The 21988-nt window shown below is 39.1% G+C and overlaps 1 protein-coding gene across 1 annotated transcript in view; it reads left to right on the top strand.

The window, feature by feature from the left end:
• DOCK2 (dedicator of cytokinesis 2) overlaps positions 1–21988 on the top strand; it is a 492812-nt gene that overhangs the window by 113319 nt on the left and 357505 nt on the right. The window contains exon 23 of the mRNA XM_042850773.2: positions 13147–13255. Coding sequence (XP_042706707.1) covers positions 13147–13255 — 109 coding nt within the window. The remainder of the gene's footprint in view (positions 1–13146; positions 13256–21988) is intronic.

The following is a 21988-nucleotide window of genomic DNA, read 5'->3' as shown; positions in this document are numbered from 1 at the left end:
GGGAGAATAGAGGCTTGTTCTACATTGGGGATTTTTCCCAGTTCCAGCTATCAGTGGAACCTGTGAATTGCATTGATTAAGCATTGCATTGATAACCCCTTGAAACTAGTGAATATACACAATGGCAAATCATAACTTCTCTTGTCCAGTTTGCAAGAGTGCAACTCAGTCAGTTGCTGGCTATAGACAACTGAATGGAACTAATCCCAAGTGTAATCGGGGCTTATGACTCCATAATTTAGTTTAATTTTCTTCAAGTTCTTAGTGAAATATGTGGAAATATTCTCTTGTTGTAACACCTTCTTTTTCCAGAAACTCTGGATGTGGCTTTAAACACAGTGGTCCAAATTATGTAGAACTCTGCAGTTTTGTGCATTTGTGCTGCAGTTTGCAGAATGGCCTGACTATTTCCTCTGGCAGCAAAAGTAGTGCAGGCAGGAACTTGATGTCAGTCCAATCATCACCTCCAACATCAAGACAAGAGGAGGATCTCTGTTATGAGAATGACTTGGTGTGGCAGAACTCCAGTCAGATGGAGTGTCTCGTGCTGGTGCCAAAATGCATCTGGAAAAAAAGATGCTTTTATTTTTGTTCATTGCAATCTTTGGAAAATTTAAATATTCGGCAGCATCTGCTTATAAACTGAAATTTATTTTTGATGTTTTATAAAAACCCTCAATTTTATTGTAGGGAACAATACAATACAAACCTCAATTATGATCACAAGTTCATGTAATGTAGTGTAGTGACTAGGTCAAGTGATAGAAATTGTACACATAAAAATACAGTGTTGTCCCGCTAGTAAGGAATACAGTTTTGTGAGCGCACTGCCATATGGGGCCAGTCTTGGAGTACTTAGTAACAGGAGACACCTGTCCAAGTATTTGTGATTGACGGACTGTTTTCTGACAGTCATCTACTCCAGTGAGGACACTTTGCAAACCTACATTAGCCAAAAATCTCCAGTGGGTGCAATCTGGTATATACATTCACCTATAAGGATCTAAGCAGAAAGGAATAGTAAGAGCAGTTGCCTGCTATTGATGGGCCTCTGACTGTTGCCTATGGCTGATGGTGCAGTTTGGAGAACTTTTACTAGGTGGTGCTCCCCTAATAACATCACAAATAAAAAGTTTTCAGTTACATTTGGCATTTCTGAGCATATGGTTAATGACAACCATCTTGCTGAAAAGTAACCTCCTGTCAGACTACAAAGTAAGCTGTGATCTTACATGCAGAAATTGTATGGCAGTTTTCACCCTACTGTTAGGATTGTTTGAGATAATGGAATAACTTGGATATATAAGTAATACTCTCCTACTCTCATTTTTCAGTTCATGTCCCTAGTTTAGGTGTCTGTGACAGTCACTTCATAGTTCAGTAGAGATTAAATAAAGAACTCCTCCATGTAAAGCAAACAAAAACTTCAGTTTTTTTCTATGGGGCCTGAAATAGCTGGCTGCCCTGGATCTCTCCACACAGTGCAGTATTCAGTGGTAGCCGTGTTAGTCTGTATCAGCAAAAAAAACCGAGGAGTCCTTGTGACACCTTAGAGACTAACAAATATATTTGGGCATAAGCTTTCGTGGGCTAGAACCCACTTTATCAGATGTATGAAGTAAAAGATACAGGAGCAGGTATAAATACATGAAAGTATGGGGGTTGCTTTACCAAGTGTTAGGTCAGTCTAACGAGATAAAACAATTAACAGCAGGATACCAAGGGAGGAAAAATAACTTTTGCAGTGGTAAGAGAGTGGCCCATTACAGACAGTTGACAAGAAGGTGTGAGTATTAGTATTAGGGAAATTAAGTTTAGGTTTTGTAATGATCCAACCTCTCCCAGTCTTTATTCAGGCCTAATCTGGTGGTATCTATATTGCAAATTAATTCCAGTTCTGCAGCTTCACATTGGAGTCTGTTTTTGAAGTTTTTGTTGTTGAAGAATTGCCACTTTGAGGTCTATTATTGAGTGACCAGAGAGATTGAAGTGTTCTCCTATTGGTTTTTGAATGTTATGATTCCTGACGTCAGATTTGTGTCCATTCATTCTTTTACGTAGAGACTGTCTGGTTTGGCCAATGTACATGGTTTGGCCAATGTGTAGCATTGCTGGCACATGATGGCATATATCACATTGGTAGATGTGCAGGTGAATGAGCCCCGGATGGTGTGGCTGATGTGGTTAGGTCCTATGATGGTGTCCCTTGAATAGATAGATGGACAGAGTTGGCACCGGGGTTTGTAGCAGGGTTTGGTTCCTGGGTTGGTGTTTTTGTTGTGCAGTGTGTAGTTGCTGGTGAGTATTTGCTTTAGGTTGGGGGACTGTCTGTAAGCGAGGACTGGTCTGTCTCTCAAGGTCTGTGAGAGTGAGGGATCGTCCTTCAGGATAGGTTGTAGATCCTTGATGATGCGCTGGAGAGATTTTAGTTGGGGGCTGTAGGTGACAGCTAGTGACGTTCTGTTACTTTCTTTGTTGGACCTGTCTTGTAGTAGATGACTTCTCGGTACCCTTCTGGCTCTGTCAGTCTGTTTCTTCACTTCACCTGCTGGGTATTGCAGTTTTAAGAACGCTTGATAGATATTCTGTAGGTCTCTGTCTGAGGGATTGGAGCAAATGCAGTTCTATCTTAGAGCTTGGCTGTAGACAATGGATCGTGTGATGTGGTCTGGATGAAAGCTGGAGGCATGTAGGTAAGTATAGCGGTCAGTAGGTTTCCGGTATAGGGTGGTATTTATGTGACCATTGCTTATTAGCACTGTAGTGTCTAGGAAGTCTAGCAGTATAAAACTTTACATAGTCTCTACAATCTGTCTTGTACTACTTTCTAGCTGTCTACCTTGGCTTCTTCCTTTGCACCCAGCATCGGTTCTGGTGCAGGGAAATTCCACAGCCTCACTCTACTTAAAGGCATGATATTTTATTCACCCTGTCGTAAAATGACTTGAACGATTTTGCTTAACTGTTGAATAGTAACTGCAACAATGTGCATGTCTAGCACCTGGGAATCTTAAAATGTTTTCCAAAAACTAAATTTTGCAAGAAGCCTGTGGAGTAGGTGAGGGACGGATGTATATGGATCACTTCACCTGTCACTGAATTACAGCCCCTGGGGGGGAAAGAAAGGAGCAGATGTGCTCTTCACATTAATTCGTTATAAAAACTGAAAACATTCATTGGTAGCCATTTGAAACTGCAAAATGTTAGACTGCAATTGAGAAGTGTGAATCTAGCAACAATGCCAGGTTTAATACCCTCTAAAGAGAATGTCACAAGGTCTTTAATAGCCATCAGTGCTCAGATCTGCATTAATTTTTCAGATGTGACAAACCCAAGTCTTTGGTCTGGTTGAGTGCATCATTTACTAGTACTACTTCAGCACCAAATAATCTTTTTAAAACTAGCATTACTGCAGGGATGGAAACTGGTTTGCTGTCCTTTATATTAATTTCTCAATTGGTACAGATTTTTTTTCCCCATTGGGATTTCCTAGTAACGAACAAAGGTTAAAATACTAGTGTGTATATATATCTTGTGTATATATAATACATATGTATTCCTCCTCATGAGCAACTTCCCTTATCCTTAACTCTGTTATCTGAAGGAGTTTAATATCTCAGCTAATGTTCGACATGGGTGTTTTGAGAAAAGAGATGTTTGGATAATAGGGGGAGTAGGGAGCTGGGGGACATGGTTAGGAATTACATTGGGAGCATCCAATAAAAGTAGGAGGGGTGTAGAGCAGGGCAGCTAAACTCGCCTAGCTAAAGCTATTAAATGCAGAGGCTCAGTGCTGGAGCATTTCAGCTAAATTGGTTAATTCCTTTCAAGCTTCCAAACTTGCCTTCCCACAGCTGTGCCATTCTCCTTTGTAAAAACAGAACATGCTTTGAAGTATGGAGGGCTGCATCTTACCTGAACCATCAGTTACTGATGGCTTTGGATACTGACCGAGACATCTGGATAATTTGCATTGTACAATGCTTTTTTAAGTAGAAAATATAAATACCTAAAATTTGGGGATGTGATGTGTTGGGCTAGGTAACAGATATACAGTTATAATAAAATATTTTCTATCATACATACAAAGTTAAAAGAATATTTAAGTTGCAAAGTCAAGCATTCAAAAAGTTAGAAAATGCCAGAATTAAGGTAGTCTGTGCAAACCTCTGCCACTAGAGCTAATAGCAATCGTAGATCAGCACTAGAGGAGAATGGGACGCCTTGCCAGTGGGTTTCACAATATTTGCTTGCAGTAGGAGAATGGAGGGCCTCTGGTATCTTGGGTTCTATTCCAGCTCCGGGAGGGGTAGTATGAGCTTGCGGGCACAGAATCTGCCTGTTCCCTGCCCCCTCTTGCTTTGGTTCCTCATCTGTTCTATCTTCCCTCCTTCCTCCACCCTCACCGCCCCCAATTCCTAGTCTCTTTTCCACATGCCAATTCCCAGTTTCCCTCCATCCCTCTCGTAATCCCTCTGCCACCTGTTGTTAGTGCAGAAGAGAGGTGTTAAGGCTGCTAAATTGCTACTGCCAACAGTGTTACTGTTCTTGGAGTGCCGATGCAGTTTACCTATTCAGCAGACCTTGACGTTATTCATAAAGACCACAGGCTCAGTTCAGAGGTAACGAAACTCAGCCAGGTTTATTGTTGACAAAGCACAGTACTAGCACCCTGGCTCAATGGTTACGGGTACACTAACACATGTATGCCTGCAACTATGATACCAGCTCACTCGTACACCAGTATGTTGTCCCGTCGGCGAGTACAAAATGCCCCTTGTAGAATTCTCCTTCTATACATTGATACGAACATGTTATGTATTACACGCCAGATATTGTTCATTACCATCCTTATCCTCGTGCCTGCTGGTTAGAACAAAACATCCTCATCCATTATCCCGTAATCCCATCCTTATTTTAGGAGTGGTTGATATGCTCTTGTACCATCTCTCAACCATGTGTTTACATAGTTAGTTACTTGAGAGATCCGTGTGTTTTTGTACTGTCCTCTCCAGTCAGGAATGTGCTTACTTGGTTAGCTAGTCTGTCAAAGCCAGGTCTACTCTCGTTCACAGCCTTTGGTTCATACTATTACTTATGCTTAGGGCTCCAGCAACACCTATGCCAACCTCCAGTTCTGAGTGTGTCTGTCTAACTGGTGCCCCTTACTTAGGCTTTGTCTACACTACGGGGGCAAGTCAACCTAAGTTACTCAACTCCGGCTACACGAATAATGTAGCTGGAGTCGACGTACCTTAGATCGACTTACTGCAGTGTCTACACCATGCTGGGTCAATGGGAGACACTCTCCCGTTGACTTACCTTACGCTTCTTGTTCTGGTGGAGTACTGGAGTCGATGGGAGAGGAATCTGCAGTCAATTTAGCAGGTCTTCACTAGACCCACTAAATTGACCCCAGGTGCAGTGCTGATCTCTGGTAAGTGTAAATATGCATTTAGTATTTGACAACTGTCAGCCTATGATGTAACATCACCATTGGCATGCTGGACATGACCTCAGACTTCAGTTTAGCCATCAAAACAGTTACAATTATATTTGTTATAATATATTTGGTTCAGTGAAGTTTTAAGTTCTCTATGAACATAAATCCTATGTGACACGAAGGCACTCACTGTCACGGGTGCTGGTTTCTGATCAAAAACTCCATCACAGTTCAATCTTAAGTCAAACTACTTTTCACAAATGTGAGCATAAACAACTGCCAAATTTAAGACAATGTGTTCTCAATAATATTTCCAAAAGGCAAAAAAAGTTTTAGTAATTTAACAAGGAAATTTTTATAATTAAGATCATTTAGCATCTGACTTCCACGTACAGATCTAAATGAATACTACTAGACTGTAGTTTCCATCTTAACTTTACTAGCAGTAATTGTATCATACTCTTCATTGCTAACACATTCATCTGATTTGTTGGACAAAGCAGAGACCGAAATTAATTCCAAACCTATTTGCATTTCAGAGCTTCCATGTGCTGTCATGGGCAGATGGGGTGGAAAGGCTTTCCTAAAGTTTCAGGTTTTGCAAACCATTTTCTGTTTCAGAGAAGACCTCTTTCTGACCGGGCCTATGTTCGGATGACACCTGATAATTTTGATTTCTGCCAGAAGGATCATCCTGAGACACTGGCAAAACAAATCTATCTTATGTACTATCAAAGGCAACTTAAGTGCAGAATTTCACTTACAGTAGATGACACAAATCAGGGAAAATGCCAAAATTTAGTCTATCAAAATATTGCTCCACATCTGATCTGAGATCAGCATACCTAACCAGTTGAGCTTGAGATTGACATAATACCATTTTGTTTCCCCTACCTCTTTTTCTTCCCCTCTCATGATCTAGTGGCTCCTCTTCTTTATAAGCCATGTAGGAGCTGGCAACACCCACTATTAAAGATGCCTGACACTTTCTCTTATAAGAATTTGTTTTCAGTTGCTTATAACTTTGGCAAACTAACCATTTTGGGCTGAAATTTTCCATGCCGGATATCTGCCTTGGGCTAAACTCTTTGGGGGGAAAAATTCAGCCAAAACAGTTCAGCGATTTCCAATAACGAGTTTAGCCTGAAAATACATTTTAGCCATGGTAAATTCTGGTGATCTTTTAAAGAAATTCTTGTTCCCCCATGCTTTGAAAAAGGCACCTGAAATTTGACAGGTGGGTGACATTTGTGTCTCAAGGGGCAATAATGCAAGAAAGGTGAACTTGAATATAGCACATAGTCTACTAAGTATTAGGAAAAGTATAGCTAGCTAAGGCTGTGCACTTCCATGTAAAATATGGTATAGGAGCAAGGAAGATTGAAAAATTGTCCATCTGGAAAGCCTTTGTGACTTATTTTGAAAGCTGTCAATTCACTCAGTCTCTTATGGGATAACTGCTTCTCTCCTCCATAGCCCTCTTTTTGTGTGTCAGGCCTGATATGAGTTACAGTATAGTGGGCTTTCTGCCATTGAGTATTGAGGGTCTCTTATGGGCACACCTAGCTTTGGCACATAAGCAGTGAATATGCGATGCTTAGATCAAAATTTGCTAGTGTAACTCTATTTAAAGTCAATGGGTTGGATTTTTGAATGGTTGATTTTGAAAATTAATAGGAATGGCTACTTAACTTCCTTAAGCTGCTTGCAAGAATTCCATTAGCTGAGATATATCAGGTATGAGTTTGGCTCATTGATTTCATTAGGTTATGCTCACCACAGCATCCATGGGGTGAGTCTTTGTTCGGCTTTCTGGAGGAAAAGGTCCCCTCACCCCCTTAAAGGTGACCTTACCCCCTCCTCAAAGGGTCATAGAGGGGAAGGCGGGAAGTTTTGCCAGAAGCTGAGAATGGACGACAGAAAAAGGATCACTTGATGATTATCTGTTCTGTTCATTCCTTCTGGGGCACCTGGCATTGGCCACTGTTGGAAGACAGGATACTGGGCTAGGTGGGCCTTTGCTCTGACTCTTTCGGCCATTCTTATGTTCTTTACAGGGATGGAGCAGGTTAGGGGAGAAGAGCAGGAAGCAGCTTGACCAGATCAGGGGGTGGGGACTGCCCTTCCTGCTGGCTGAAAGAGTTGTGGTAGTGAGGTATTTATACCCTATGCAGTCCCAGAAAAACCCTCTCTTGCTTGGAGTGGATTGGCAGCATCTACCCACCCTGGAAATTTGCAAAAGGACCGGTTTTCTCATGCCCCACTATTTGCATTATGCTACTCTGCCCTTCTCTTTGGGGGCTGGGAAGGAATTGTCCCCTCCCAGCCAGACTGGCTAAATCAGGATGGTTTTTTTGCCTTTTGCATAGCAGATCTGGGAACCAGTGGGGTGAGGGCAGGGGGTCAGGTTATAATGTTTCAATTTAGTATGAAAAAAACCATGACCGTTATCCAATGCAAATGAGTCAGATCTCAGTGGAGAATCTGGCACTGAGATTCCCGCTTTATCATCTGATGGTCTGAGGATTGTGATGCCAAAGCATCTCTCTTCAGCTTTATCTTGTCTTTAAGTACTATTTCTCTCCTTCAAATGTTTTTCTGCTTTATTTATGGCTCAAATTTACTAGTTACTATTGGGTTTTCGCCAAGTTGTTTTAAGAAGGTACACGCTCGAGCTCTCAGTGGCCGTAAATCTGTTCTTCCTCCATTAGGCTCATCCCTTTTTTTTTCATGTAGTTAACTGTGGGAGCCATGGTGTACTCTTGCAATCTAGCCCACAAGGGAAAAGAACAACTTCCAAGAGTTGAAATAAATTCAGTCAACTTAGTTTAAAAAATATTAGTAATTATGGCTTTATCTAAGTATAGGAGAGGCAGGTATTATTTTAAGTTCCTTAAATAACTTCTCTAATTCATGCACCTCAGTTCTGCCCTGCTATTCAAGTTCTAATCCAAGAACATGGCTGCATTGTGGCTTTATGATGTGCCCATTTTACCTTCACTCTAAAAATCCAGCATTGGTGTAGTCAAATGTTTTGATCTGTAGGCAGAGCAATTTCTGGTCATAAAAAAGTTTTCTGAAAGGTTCCCAGGCCATTCTTGTATCTAGAGTTAGTAATATATGGGGTGAGTGTTATGACGGTGTCTAAATTTGCCAAGATTATGTTCCATTTGCAGATGAATGATTGAAACAGAAAGGGTAGCACAATATTTTTGGATTCTGTGTAATTAAAATAGGGAATACTGAAAGGGCTGTGATACGGTTTACTTTGGATGGTAAATTTTAAGATTTTAATCACATTTCCTGCATTTGCCTTTTTAATTAGTTGTGCTGTGACCCTTACTTCACCCATATTTGTAAAGTGCCTTGAGAGAACTTAGCTGGCTTAGTGACGTCTCTGAACACAGGGCTATTCAAAAAGCTAGCCGATGGGCAGTTTATTTAGTAGCATTTTAGATAATTTTACAGTGATTGAAATTTGAGACATAACCTTGTCTGCTCATTGCCATGATGACAGCATTAGGGCAAATCATGGGGGTGATGGTCAAAACTCCTGGGTTAAAGAGAGAACAATGTAGAATAAAATATGTTGAATGCACAAATAAAAATGGCCTGAACAGCCTGAAAAAAAGCAGCTCTTAAGTGGTCTAGCTTAGCTTCCAGGTCATTCCTGTGATTTCATTGAATGTTGTTCACTGAAGACAGCTGCATAGAGAGAAGCTTGTTTCCAGAAACAAATGGGTTAAACTAGTCTTGTGCCAATAACTAAATACAAACTATTCTCTTGTTATCTAGCAAAATCTCACCTCTTGCTATACAATATGGCTAACACTTAGATGAACATAAGTGGAAGTTGCTGCAGGCTTTCCTAGCAAACAATTTTTTGCACATAGACGTTCTTATTGCTGCTCAGTCTCTGTTGAAGTGGCTATGCTGCCCATGCTGTGATTATTGCAAATATTTTTTTACCTTGAAGAATCCATTTCTGTTACCAGTGTGAATTGTTGTAAGACTGAACTTCTTGCCTTTAGATTTCCTGCAGCTAGCTTAGCAGAATTCTCCTTAGATCTTGAACTCTATACTTTAATTTAAATTGTTTGTTACTCATACGTAAAAGACTGCATGATGTTATTAAATACACCATATGGGGGCTGTTAAAACTGTTTGTGCTTTACTATCGATGCTTTTAATATAATACATGTAAGCAGCATTATTATTTGCGTGGATAGCAGAATGTTAACTGCGAAAATATAAGCTTCACAATTATGATCTGCTGATTATTTCACCTTCCTAAAGGATATAATGCTTTAACGCGTGAGGCACTTTAAAACTGCCAATAGCAACCTCAATTATGTTTTCGGGCTTGTTCATATACACAGAGGTATGGTACTGTTGTCTGGATTTCCTGATTGACTCCACTGTGACTGAAGGAAAGTCATGTAGGCTAGCATTTTTAAAGAAGTCTAATGGTTAAAAACCTAAAACTCAATGAAATTCATTGGGAATTGGGTGCCTAGCTTCTTTATATGTCTTTGAAAATCCAGGCCTAACTATCCCTCAATTTTTCTCAATGTATGGCATATAGATGCTTCAATAATTACCTCACAAGGCCTCATAAATATGACTTAGGCTAGGTCTACCTGAATCGGCGGGTAGAAATCGATCTCTCGGGGATCGAATTATCGCGTCTCGTCAGGATGCGACAATCGATCCCCGAATCGACGCGCTTACTCCACCAGCGGAGGTAGGACTAAGTGCCGTCGATGGGGAGCCGCGGAAGTCCATTTTGCCAGCGTCCTCACAGCGGGGTAAGTCGGCTCCGATACGTCGAATTCAGTTACGCTATTCACGTAGCTGAATTTGCGTATCTTAAATCGACCCCTCCCATAGTGAAGACCTGCCCTTATTAGTTAATGGCCACATTCAGTACATTGGGGCTGAATGGGCAGTAGTCTAGTCCATAAGAGTAAACCATTGTGAAGATGGGATTAGAGCTGAGCGAATAACAGATTCTTAAGAACAAAATAATAATGAAAATCCTTTTGGGCCAAACTGAATGATTTTTTTTTTTTTTAGATTTTTGGTGAATCAAAAAGGTAAAAAGATAAAAAATGCATTTCTTGTCAAATGAAATAGTCTGTTAGCCATTAAACTAAATGTTTAGTTTAGATGTTGAGCATTTTTTAATGTTTTTAAATTTTTAAAAATAAAAGGTAACTTCAAAAGTTTCAAAATGGACGGAATAATAGAAACTGTTTTGAAAATATCAAAATGAATCATTTTGATTTTTTTAAATTGTTTTTTGACTGAAAACGTGGTGACATTAACAAGAAATTGTGAAATGTTTTGGTGTCTGCATTTTTTTTTCCTGAAGAAAAGTTTTAGTATAAAATTTTCATCAAGCTCTAGATGAGATGTTGTCCTCTACTTGCTGGTCCACAGAAGAAGTGACCCAGAGCTACTGTCAACTATGCAAGGATTCTTGTAGAAAAAGTAATAGAAGTCTGTGGTTTTGGATCAGAGTTCCAAATCCAATTTCCCTAGATATGAGAATTAATATAATTGTCTGTTGTCAGTAGAACATGGATTGTGAATAGTGGAAGTACACTTCAGATGCATGTTGTCTTATAACATTATTGAACAATTCTATTTAGATTTATTACAGCATAATCTGTTTAAAAATTTATTTGAAAATGGAAGATTTCCATGTATCTGAAAGTTAGTAGAAGTTTGGCTGTTGATTTAAATGGCATCAGCACTGGTGAAACATGATTTTTTCCACTTATGATGGGCAGCAGCTAAATCCTGATTATCTTCTTATAAATGTAAAGGAAAGTAAGCTATTCAGCACACAACTGTTTTTTGGAAGGGGGTAATGTCTAGTTTTTTTTACACTCACATTTCTTCCATGAAATTTAAATGATCAAATACCTCTCTAGAAATTTCATTTAAAAAAAGATACTGCTTGCACTGCTATCTGTTGATTTCATTTCCTGGTAATCTTTTTTGCGTAAATTTGCTTGTTTTATTTTTTTGAAGCTGCTTGCTGTTTATGGTAGGGACTTAATCTCTTAATCTGTTGTTTTTCAATTAATCTATTTGTGAAGAGAAAGTTTTGCTTTTATACAAAATCATTGCTGATTGGCTTTTGACCAAATTTCACAAAAAAGCCAGTTTTGGACAGAAATCAAATCTGGAAAATTTCAGTTTCACAGTTGAATTTTTTTGGATGGAAGTTATGAGTGACTGAAAACAGTCTTACATAGCTTTACCTAGTGGTTGCAGTATTGTCCGAATACTACTACTAGTTTGGTTTTTTTAGATAGTGAGTTGGTTACTATGAAGGTTGGGTATACTGGTTTTACAGTCTATAAAATTAGTGCTGATTGGAAATTTAGCTGAAACTACAGTACCTTCTAGACAGTCATGTTTAACCCCCATGATTTAGATTTGGTTGGGACAAAACAGGTTCTAAAATGGCCTTGTAGGCCAGCATGGACATGACCAAACTATGTTACATCCATGTTCTAAATCTATGTTCTAGGGTTATATCTATCTTGAGCGAGAACATGATATAGCTAATGCATTTTTGGCCCTGTGTCCCAATTTACTGGACAAAATGTCAGAACTAGGTTGAAAAATCTGCTTGAACATTTGTGGAGGCTCAAGGAGTTCAGTTGCCTTTTTGTAAATGATTTTGTACATCATCATGTTCCCTGGATTTGAATGGAGCTGGAAACAGAAGCATCATTATGCATGGGAAAGGACATTTTGGGCAGAATATTCAGCCCATGCCAAAATTAGGATCTATTGATAATCAAAATGGATTCAAGATGACCATCTGTAAGAAGACTTTGGGAAAATATTTGGGCACTTGGATGATTTAAAACTTACATATTTGGTTATTACTACTAAACAGGCTGTGCGGAGGCCTTTGTGGAATGAAGCTGTTATGCTGTTTGATCAGAGAGACTCTTAACTGGGAAAAACAACTTCAAAAGAAAAGCACACTACACTTTCACACACGTTTTCTAGCAAATTGTGGTCTTCAAAATGTGTAACAGTGGCTAATAAATAATGGTCTTGAATTCTGATTAGTTGGCACTGTTTGATTACATTTCTATTTGGTGATCTAGGTGGGTCTTATAAGATACCAAATTGTGACAAAAATCATTTATAGGTGTAGGCTTCATATGGTGTTAAATACCACCAACCTAATTGAAGACCTGCATGGAGAATACATAGCACCTTGAAAAGATGAAGCTGCAGTAATTCACTAGTGCAGTATTAATGCTTGAAAATGTAGCCTCCAACATGCTACAATTTTCTCCCATCAAAGATAAATTGAAAGGAAAAATATATTGTGAAACTTGTCATTTTAGTCACTTTTAAAGTAAAATTATAACTGTTTGTTCCCAAACCCACTAGTCAGGTGAGATTATTTATGTCTTTAGCACCAGAAAGTTTTATTCCCTAAAGCCTTTTACAAGAAAAAATTAGAAAACTTTATTATGTTGTGTAAAGCTGAAAAACTCTCCTTGGAACAATGGACATTGGGTACATACAATGGGCGAAATATCTATGTACCTATTATTATGTCATCTTCTATGTATTTTAATTTTCGATTAACATTGGATTGGGAATGGTTATGGGTATGGCAGTTTCTGCTGCTAAAGCTATAACATGAATTTATCGTTATACAGGTTATATGAAGGAAAAGAACAAACAGAATTTGAGGAATCTATGAGGAGACTCTTTGAATCCATCAACAACCTTATGAAAAGCCAGTATAAAACTACCATTTTGTTGCAGGTTGGTACTTCAGAAACAACAATATGTCTTGTTTATTGACATTGGAGTGGTGGTGATACATTTAGATTATTTATTCTTTACCCATTACATATCTATTCCTTCTTAACTGGCAGAGCAAAGTTGGACAGTTTGTTTAATTACTTTGAAGTCCAAGGTTGACAAATTTAGAGGAAGGCACATGTTTGTATACCTTTAAAGAAGGTAGCTGGTTAAATAGCTAAAACCTAGATGCTGGGATTTTCCAAGGATGCTTTAGGGGGTAGGCCCCCAATTCCTCTTGAATTTCAATGGGAATAGAATACCTAACCCTTAGGAAAATGCAAGCTAGAGATCCTTAAGGTGGTGACTCAAGCATATTAATTAAACAATCTGTCCCAACTCAGTTAGCCCAGACACTCTGATTTCCTTTCCCAGACCTGAGAAAGAGCTCTCTAACTCAAAAAGCTTGTACCATACAACAACAGACATTGGTCCAATAAGATAATGTCTTACTTACCTTTTGTGTCTCAATTTAAAAATAGACATTTTGGTATCTGAGCTTTTACAATGAGTTATCTAGACAGCAGAAACAACTGACTATAGGTTGAAGGCTTTGCAGTCACGTAAATGTCTGTGACTCTTTATCATCCACAGAGACTCGCAGCTGTGAATAAACATAAGATACTTGCAAGAAAATCAGGAAGAGAGGGGTTTACTAAGATATATCCTACTCTGCATAAATTATAAATTAATATGCCCCTAGTAGCAACAAAAATCTGAAGTTTAAGTGTGATCTTATAGGAGGATATATTTGTTTTCAGGCAGGATGGTAACATTAGCATTTTATGAACCCTTTAATGCCCCATTCTTCATACTGTTGAGTTTGATTTTTTTGTTTTGCTTAGTTCTCTGTTTTGGTGTCTTTGATTTAAAATACAGTGGAAATGGAAGACTAAGCAGAGAAAATTTGTGGCAGTATTTGATTCATTTCAATGATCCTTTTGGAGTTACATTTCCCCTGACGCTTTCCTTAGAAGAGCACAGCGCTATAAAGGAACTAAAAACATAAATCTGTTTTCACCTAAATAACAACGTGCTTCCAATAATGTTAACGTGTTTGAAAGGAATTCAGGATGTTCTATACCCTATATGACAAATGTATAGATGATTTGCCAGGAGCAGGCTAAGTATTTGGAACAAATTGCATCAGAAGCAGGATACTTTTTTGGATTCTAAAAAAATCTTTGCAACAAAGCAGTATCCAGAAGTATTCAGTGTAATCGTACTTCAGCACTACATAGTGTAATGGGTTGTCCTCTTATAACACACTGTTAATGTTAGAATATGAGGGAGATTCCAAACCTGAGCCATTCTTTTTGGGTGACATCTGAGGAACTGTCCCAAACTGAGGTGTCATTAGAGGAGGTTTTGGAACAAATCGATAAACTAAACAGTAATAAGTCTCCAGGACCTCATGGTATTCACCCAAGAGTTCGGAAGGAATTCAGATGTGAAATTGCAGGACTACTAACTGTCATCTGTAACCTACAATTTAAATCAGCTTCTGTACCAAATTACTGGAGGATAGCTAATGTGATGCCAATTTTTTAAAAGGGCTCCAGAGGTGATCCTGGCAACTGCAGGCCGGTAAGCCTCACTTCAGTACCAGGCAAATTGGTTGAAACTATCGAAACAAACAAAATTGTCAGACACATAGATGAACGTAATTTATTGGGAAATAGTCAACATGGTTTTTGTAAAGGGAAATCATGCCTCACCAATCTACTAGAATTCTTTGAGTTCTTTGAGGGTGTCAACAGACATGCAGACAAAGGAGATCCAGTGGATATAGTGTATTTAGATTTTAAAAAACCTTTGACAAGGTCCCTCACCAAAGGCTCTTAAGCAAAATGAGCAATCATGGGATAAGAGGGAAGGTTCTCTCATGGTTTGGTAACTGATTAAAAGATAGGAAACAAAAGGTAGAAATAAATGGTCAGTTTTCAGAATGGAGAGAGGTAAATAGTGGTGTCCTGCAGTGATCTGTACTGGGCCCCAGTCCTATTTAACATATTCATAAATGATCTGGAAAAAGGGGTAACAGTGAGGTGGCAAAATTTGCAGATGATACAAAACTACTCAAGATAGTTAAGTCCCAGGCAGATCGCAAAGAGCTACAAAAGGATCTCACAAAACTGGGTGACTGGGCAACAAAATGGCAGATGAAATTTAATGCTGATAAATGCAAAGTAATGCACATTGGAAAACATAATCCTAACTATACATATACAATGATTGGGTCTAAATTAGCTGTTACCACTCAAGAGAGAGATCTTGGAGTCATTGTGGATAGTTCTCTGAAAGCATCCACTCAATGTGCAGCAGCAATAAAAAAGCGAACAAAATGTTGTGAATCATCAATAAAGGGATAGATAATAAGACAGAAAATATCATATTGCCTCAATATAAATTCATGGTATGCCCACATCTTGAATACTGCATGCGGATGTGGTTGCCCCATCTCAAAAAAGATATATTGGAATTGGAAAAGGTTCAGAAAAGGGCAACAAAAATGATTAGGGGTATAGAACGGCTTCCGTATGAGGAGAGATTAATAAGACTGGGACTTTTCAGCTTAGAAAAGAGGTGACTAAGGGGAGATATGATAGAGGTCTATAAAATCATGAGTGGTATAGAGAAAATAAATAAGGCAGTGTTATTTACTCCTTCTCATAATACAAGAACAAGGGGCCACCAAATGAAATTAATAGGTAGGTTTAAAACAAACACCAGAAAGTATTTTTTCACACAACGCACTATCAACCTCTGGAACTCCTTGCCAGAGGGTGTTGTGAGGGCCAATACTATAACGGGGTTCAAAAGGGAGCTAGATAGATTTATGGAAGATAGGTCCATCAATGGCTGTTAGCCAGGATGGGCAGGAATGGTGTCCCTTTACTCTGTTTGCCAGAAGCTGGGATTGGGTGACAGGGCATGGATCACTTGACGATAACCTGTCTGTTCATTCCCTTTGGGGCACCTGCCATTGGCCACTGCCAGAGGACAGGATACTGGGCTTGATGGACCTTTGGTCTGACCCAGTATGACCGTTCTTATAATATCTTAATACCTGTATTGCATAGCATTTAGTTTCTGTGTATTCAAGCTTGTTAGATGGAGATCTCTGGAGTAAAGTAGTTAAGTACTTTTGAGGGATTCATATTGCACAGGGGCTGCATCATGTAAGTACTTAAACCCATTGGTTAATCAATGAAAATGATCAAAATATATATGCAGGATTTCTCATATGATGAATGGAAGGAAATCTTCAACAAAAGGTGTTCTCCTGTGGGATTCTTAATCCTGGCTCTTTTACTTTGAGATGTTAAAAATCACATCTTTTAAATCTTTTGATACTTTCTAACAGAACTTAGGCTGTTTCAATGAAGTTTCTAATAGAGACATGAACAAAATTTTACAGACGTGATGCCTGACAATGTTTGGCGATATTTTTAGTTCTGCTTGAGTGCAAACATTTTGGTTAAAAATGTTCTTTGTTTTCACAAGAATGAAAAACAGGCTTCATGATCAGACTGAACAACTCAAGTGAATTCCGCTAGCCATGGGAAACTTGTCTAGTTAGCAATTTGTGTCACCCCCAAGATAAGCAGAATATCTTTTGTTCCATGTGGAAAATGGATTAGCGATGGGAATAAGGGACCACTATCCCACATTTGATTAATGTTGGGTTACGTGGAATGGGAGTGGAAGTTAAGACAGAATTTGGTTCTGCAGCCAACTGAGTTACTCCTAAAAAAAATAAATTAGCCACACTGCAACAGTGATTTAAAAGATATACATAGTAGCAGTAATATTGCCATACATATTTATGGATACATTGTTCATGTTTAGGAGGATGATTTCCATATACTGTGCTGGAATTTTAAAATTGCACCTGTCTGGCAGAAGAGTTGCTGTCATGCAGGGTGAATACCATTGAGTATGGTTTTGAAAATATAAAAGAATATTTAAAAGTTCCTTTCCCTCAGGGCATGAGGAATTTTAAGGCTGTACAGGTGTGTATGTACTGGAATAAGTAGGTAGTGATATGGTAAACTGATGGAATGACTATCTGTACTCTGTGTTTTTATGCTTTTGTTAGTTATAACAATTTTAAGCATGAATTTTGTCTTTTCTAATGAGTTATATCAAGTATGAAAAAGGTATTTTTTTGTAGTAAAGAAACAATTTCCACATATAAACATGCCTTTTGTTATGTTTAATTATCCTCTTCAACTACTGTATGATTCAGAATAAAAATAAATGCTTTTGTTTTAAGCCCAGACAGAGCAAGGCAGATCTGGTTTGGCTGAGCCCCTGATTTTATCAGAACATCATAGATTCAGCACAAAATTGATAGTTCATACTCAGATTATTTTAAAAGATATAGCTGTCTGGAAGGTAGAACTGCCTTAAACATGCCTAAATCCAATAAATAATGATCAATGAATGAATATTTAAAGAACTCAAAGGGAGAGGTTGAGACCTCAAGGAAGAGAAATAAATGCCTTTTAACTCAGGTTCTGCAGCAAGAAATAAAGTACCAAGTGTATATTAGAAAAGCTAGACTCTAGAAGGGAAATCCACAGCAAATGCATATGTGAACTGACTCAAAATTAGATCAGCTGACCACCTGAATGGTAAAACTAGAATATATAATAAAGGGTGTGGGAATACTACTTTAAATCTCGGTGATCAAGGGTGTTAACTTTTGCTTAGATTTTCCCTGCTCGTGAGAGAGGTGGAAGTGTCAGATTTAGCACTGGAAAAGCCAGTGCCCAGGAGAAATTCTTTCTGTAAAGCTATCTTGAGCATATGGTGAAAAAGAATCATTGGCCTTAAGATCACTCTGGTGGTTGGATCAGTTCCAAGAGGGACACTGCTCAAGAATCCTTGTAGCTCCTGACTTGAAAACACTTCCTGTGAAGCAGCAAAAAAGAATCTAGTTTTCCCATCATTAAAACCAGCTGCTAACGGTGGGACCATTCCTACCAAGGGAGAGTAACAAATAGGTGGCAGAGTAGTAGATAATGGAACAAGACTTCCAAGTACATGCTTCAGTGTTAGCCAAAGCCCTGGAAACAACCATCCCAAGGGATGGCCATTTTCCATCAGGAGATCTGGTGTCCACAAAAGATAGGCAATACTGCTCAGAGATTATGCTAAGCTGATTACTGCAAGACTCCACATTATCTATATGCTTGGCAAGAGCTTCTATGGCCTGATGCACAAAACTCAAGGGCTGTTTTCTCAAAATTGGGTGGTTGCAAGTGTTTCTAAATCTCCGTAGACTTGTCAGTCATGGCAGTCATCACAATGGAAAACATGTGTTTCTCTGCCTGTATAAAGGAGACTTATAGCTCCACTCATGAAAGCTTTGACACCTTTCTGTGGCCAGTGTCTGTTTGGAGTGATTGTAAAATGGTTGCCCAAAATGCAGAGATGATCAAGCACTCACTTCCAGTAATGACAAAATGCATCAGGAAGGATTGCAAGTCAAACAACAAGTCAGCTTTATTTATTCACCTATAGCCACAACAGATTTACCTATAGGATATAGTATTTTGGCCATCACTTCAATATCCTGGTTTCTTTGCTGACATAAAACCTTTCCTACATTATGAAAGCAAGCATGTGGGCTGGAGTTGACCCATCTTTGGAATCTGGGAAACCACTACATCAGATACTCAGCAACTTTAAATACAATGTTCTGGAATGAAGCAGACTCACAGATGACTAAGATGGTGTGTAGTGAAGGTACAGCTGAGGGACGACTTTTAGGGAGTCTCACACATTTCTGTAGTACTCTTCTAGATGAATCATTTAGAAACTGTGCTAAATTGGTGCTTGTTGCACTTGTCAAAGTTATAGCTTTCCAAAGCAAACTGAAACTCAGTATCTGTGATCAAGACCCAGATAATGTTACAGTATTGACTTCTCTATGCCACTTTGTCAATTTCCCCTGTATATCCTTCACCTGTCAGTTTCATTGTCTCCATTGTGCCATTTCATCCATCTAGATGCTTGTGCATAAAATCCAGACTCCTGGAGGTGGATTTCTTTTTTCAGATATAGAGTAATGGCCCTAACTCAATGGTAGGAGTGCTCTTGTTTGTGTTTGGGAATGCAGAGCTGTCAAATTCCCTTTCTAATTGGTTGCCAGGGCAAAAAATGACCTTCAGGAGGTGGATTTCTGCATTTCTGACAAGTAGTAAATATTGAATGATTTGCCCAGGTTTCTTGGAGCTGGTTCATTGGTATCTCTTTTATACTGTGTGCATGTTTCCCTCCATTATTTACCACCACCCCACCAACTTCTAATTAAAATTAAGGACTCTGTTCCTTTCCCAAAAGCTATGGATTACTCCTTTAAACAGCAGATCCCAAGTGACCTGCACAGGTCTCAAGGGACATCCAAGTGGATGCCTCTTCGTCTTTTTTTCCTGCTGCTGAGCCCTGCCTGCTGCAGCTGGCTCTTAGATATCATGGTTCTTCCAGCATTTAGGAGCCAGGTGCAGCATTGGAAAATGTCACTTGCTGCTGGCTGCCCACCAGTGGAGCTGCTGTCCCTAGTGGGAGGAGAGGAGTACACCACACAATGAGGTGACTCTCTTCACTTATGTCAGGATGTGGAGTGGAGCATTGGAGCCTAACCATTTAAAAGTGTCCGGAGGCAGCTTGATTATTTGTTTAGGTGCAAATAAGGCTGGAAAAGTGCCAACAGTGATGCCTGATTTGTGATGTACAATAGATGATGGCATGGTAATTTTGTTAAACTTGCCTTGACAACAAATAAAATCAGCCTAATAAACAGGGCCCTGGTGACTCTTTAAAATGGTCTTTTAATCTTCTGGGTACTTAGGTTTCATGAATATGTATAAAGAATTGTTGGAGATGAGGGTTATTATGAAGCTAAGCTTGTTAGGGAATAAAGATTGTAAGATAAACGTACCGGTAAGCTGGAGGAGTATAACATAAATTTCTGTAATACTGTGAGGTTTTTCTAGCCTGCTGAAAAATTAACCTCCTAGTTCTAAATGGGCCAAATACTGCTTTCCTACCCAGCAGATGCCAATGACTTGAATGAGGACTTGAGGGTTCAGTTGTGTGTGTGTGTGTGTGTACACCACATCATTTTGAAGCCACACTACTGCAACAGAAACATGGAGGTGCCAGAGATACAGTCAGGTGTTCACTTCTGCACACTGTCTGGTTTTCCATACTCAGAGTTAATGACAGCTACATCATCCCCACTCGCAAATTGTGCAGATGCTTAAAGGAAGAACATGGAAGCAGGTCTTCTGGAGAGTCACAAGAGGCCAATATCTGTAGCAAGGGAGAGCTGCACACCCTATGTAATGTATAGGAATTGGTTAGTATCATTTTAAATAGTTTGTGAGCCTTCTAGTGGCCTCACTGTCTCCTGTGTTTCAGGAAACCCCCAATCCCTGCCATAGTAGCAGTGTACATATGTAGGTAGATGTTGCATGTTGTATATACTTACTTGGATCCATGTGTTACCATGTAGTTCCTGATTGTTGTGTAAAGAGCAAAAAGGACAGACTGCTGGGTTGAAACCCAGTCTGCGGCTTGTTTTTTGGTTACATTTGCTCATGGCTATTTTTGTATTGATAGATTTGACCTGCTGATGGCTGCCAATGCATTTCTGCTGAGTCATGCTGTTAATTTAGATGGCATATATGGCCCAAAGAGTCAAAGGTGTTAACATAACCCAGTGACTTACTAACACTAAAGCGTTTTAAACAAGGTTTGGATATGGTATACAGAGACCTCAACCTATTTAATACCAAGGCAAACACCCATTAAAAAACTTGTAAACCTTGAATTAAAGATACAAAAAAAGAAGGGCAGAAATCATTTGAAATGTAAAGTATGCAGCCTTTTATTTTATTTAAAGCGAATTTAGTAATGTTGTATTACACCAGAATGGGTTCGGCTCTGGTGGTTACAGTTTGAAGCTCAACAGAGTGAAAGTCACTTCTGCTACTTGCTTCAAATTTAGACCAAGGATAGTGACCACACATACATTTACAAGTATAACTTTAATGAAAGGTTATGATTACCCCAGCATATAGAAATCCTATGAAGACCTATGCAGAAGTTACAAATATAGTCCATACTCACATGCTTAATGATATTTGTAAGGTCTGATGGATGCCTTGCCAATTGATCGTCAGTAGAGGGACGGTTCCTGCTGGGGTTTTTCCAAAGAGAACTCATTTTACCCAATCTGGGAGCCCTCTTTTATCTTGTGACTCTGACTCCACCTAACATTCTGCGCTGGTGCATGAAGGTGTCCACCCTATTTTTTCCTTATTTGTATTGTGTCCCTCAATAATATGGGGATACCCTATTTTTCATAGGTGGTTTGTAGTTCCTTTTATTCTCATCAGCATTTGCGGACATAGTGCGCCTTGCGGTTAAGGCACATGTTAGAAAAAAATGTGCCTGTAAGGCATTTTGTGATCCCAAATTAATCTTGTAGCTAATTTGGCCAGGGTGTGTCTCAGGATTAGGATAAAGAAGACCCAGGAGACTGTGGACCTGGAAGCCATGATGGTGAAGCTCACTCTAATAGCCAGTTTATCTCCCAAAGTATCTTTCTTTTAGGGTCCTTTAAAGAAGTGATGGGCTGTTCCACTCCTATTATTTTGTCCACCAGTTAGGCCTGAT

The sequence above is a fragment of the Chrysemys picta genome, chromosome 8 (assembly GCF_011386835.1).
Source record: "Chrysemys picta bellii isolate R12L10 chromosome 8, ASM1138683v2, whole genome shotgun sequence".
Classification (NCBI taxonomy): Eukaryota; Metazoa; Chordata; order Testudines; family Emydidae; genus Chrysemys; species Chrysemys picta.
Note: the sequence above shows the minus strand (reverse complement) of the source record. Positions and strands in the feature narration are given on the sequence as shown.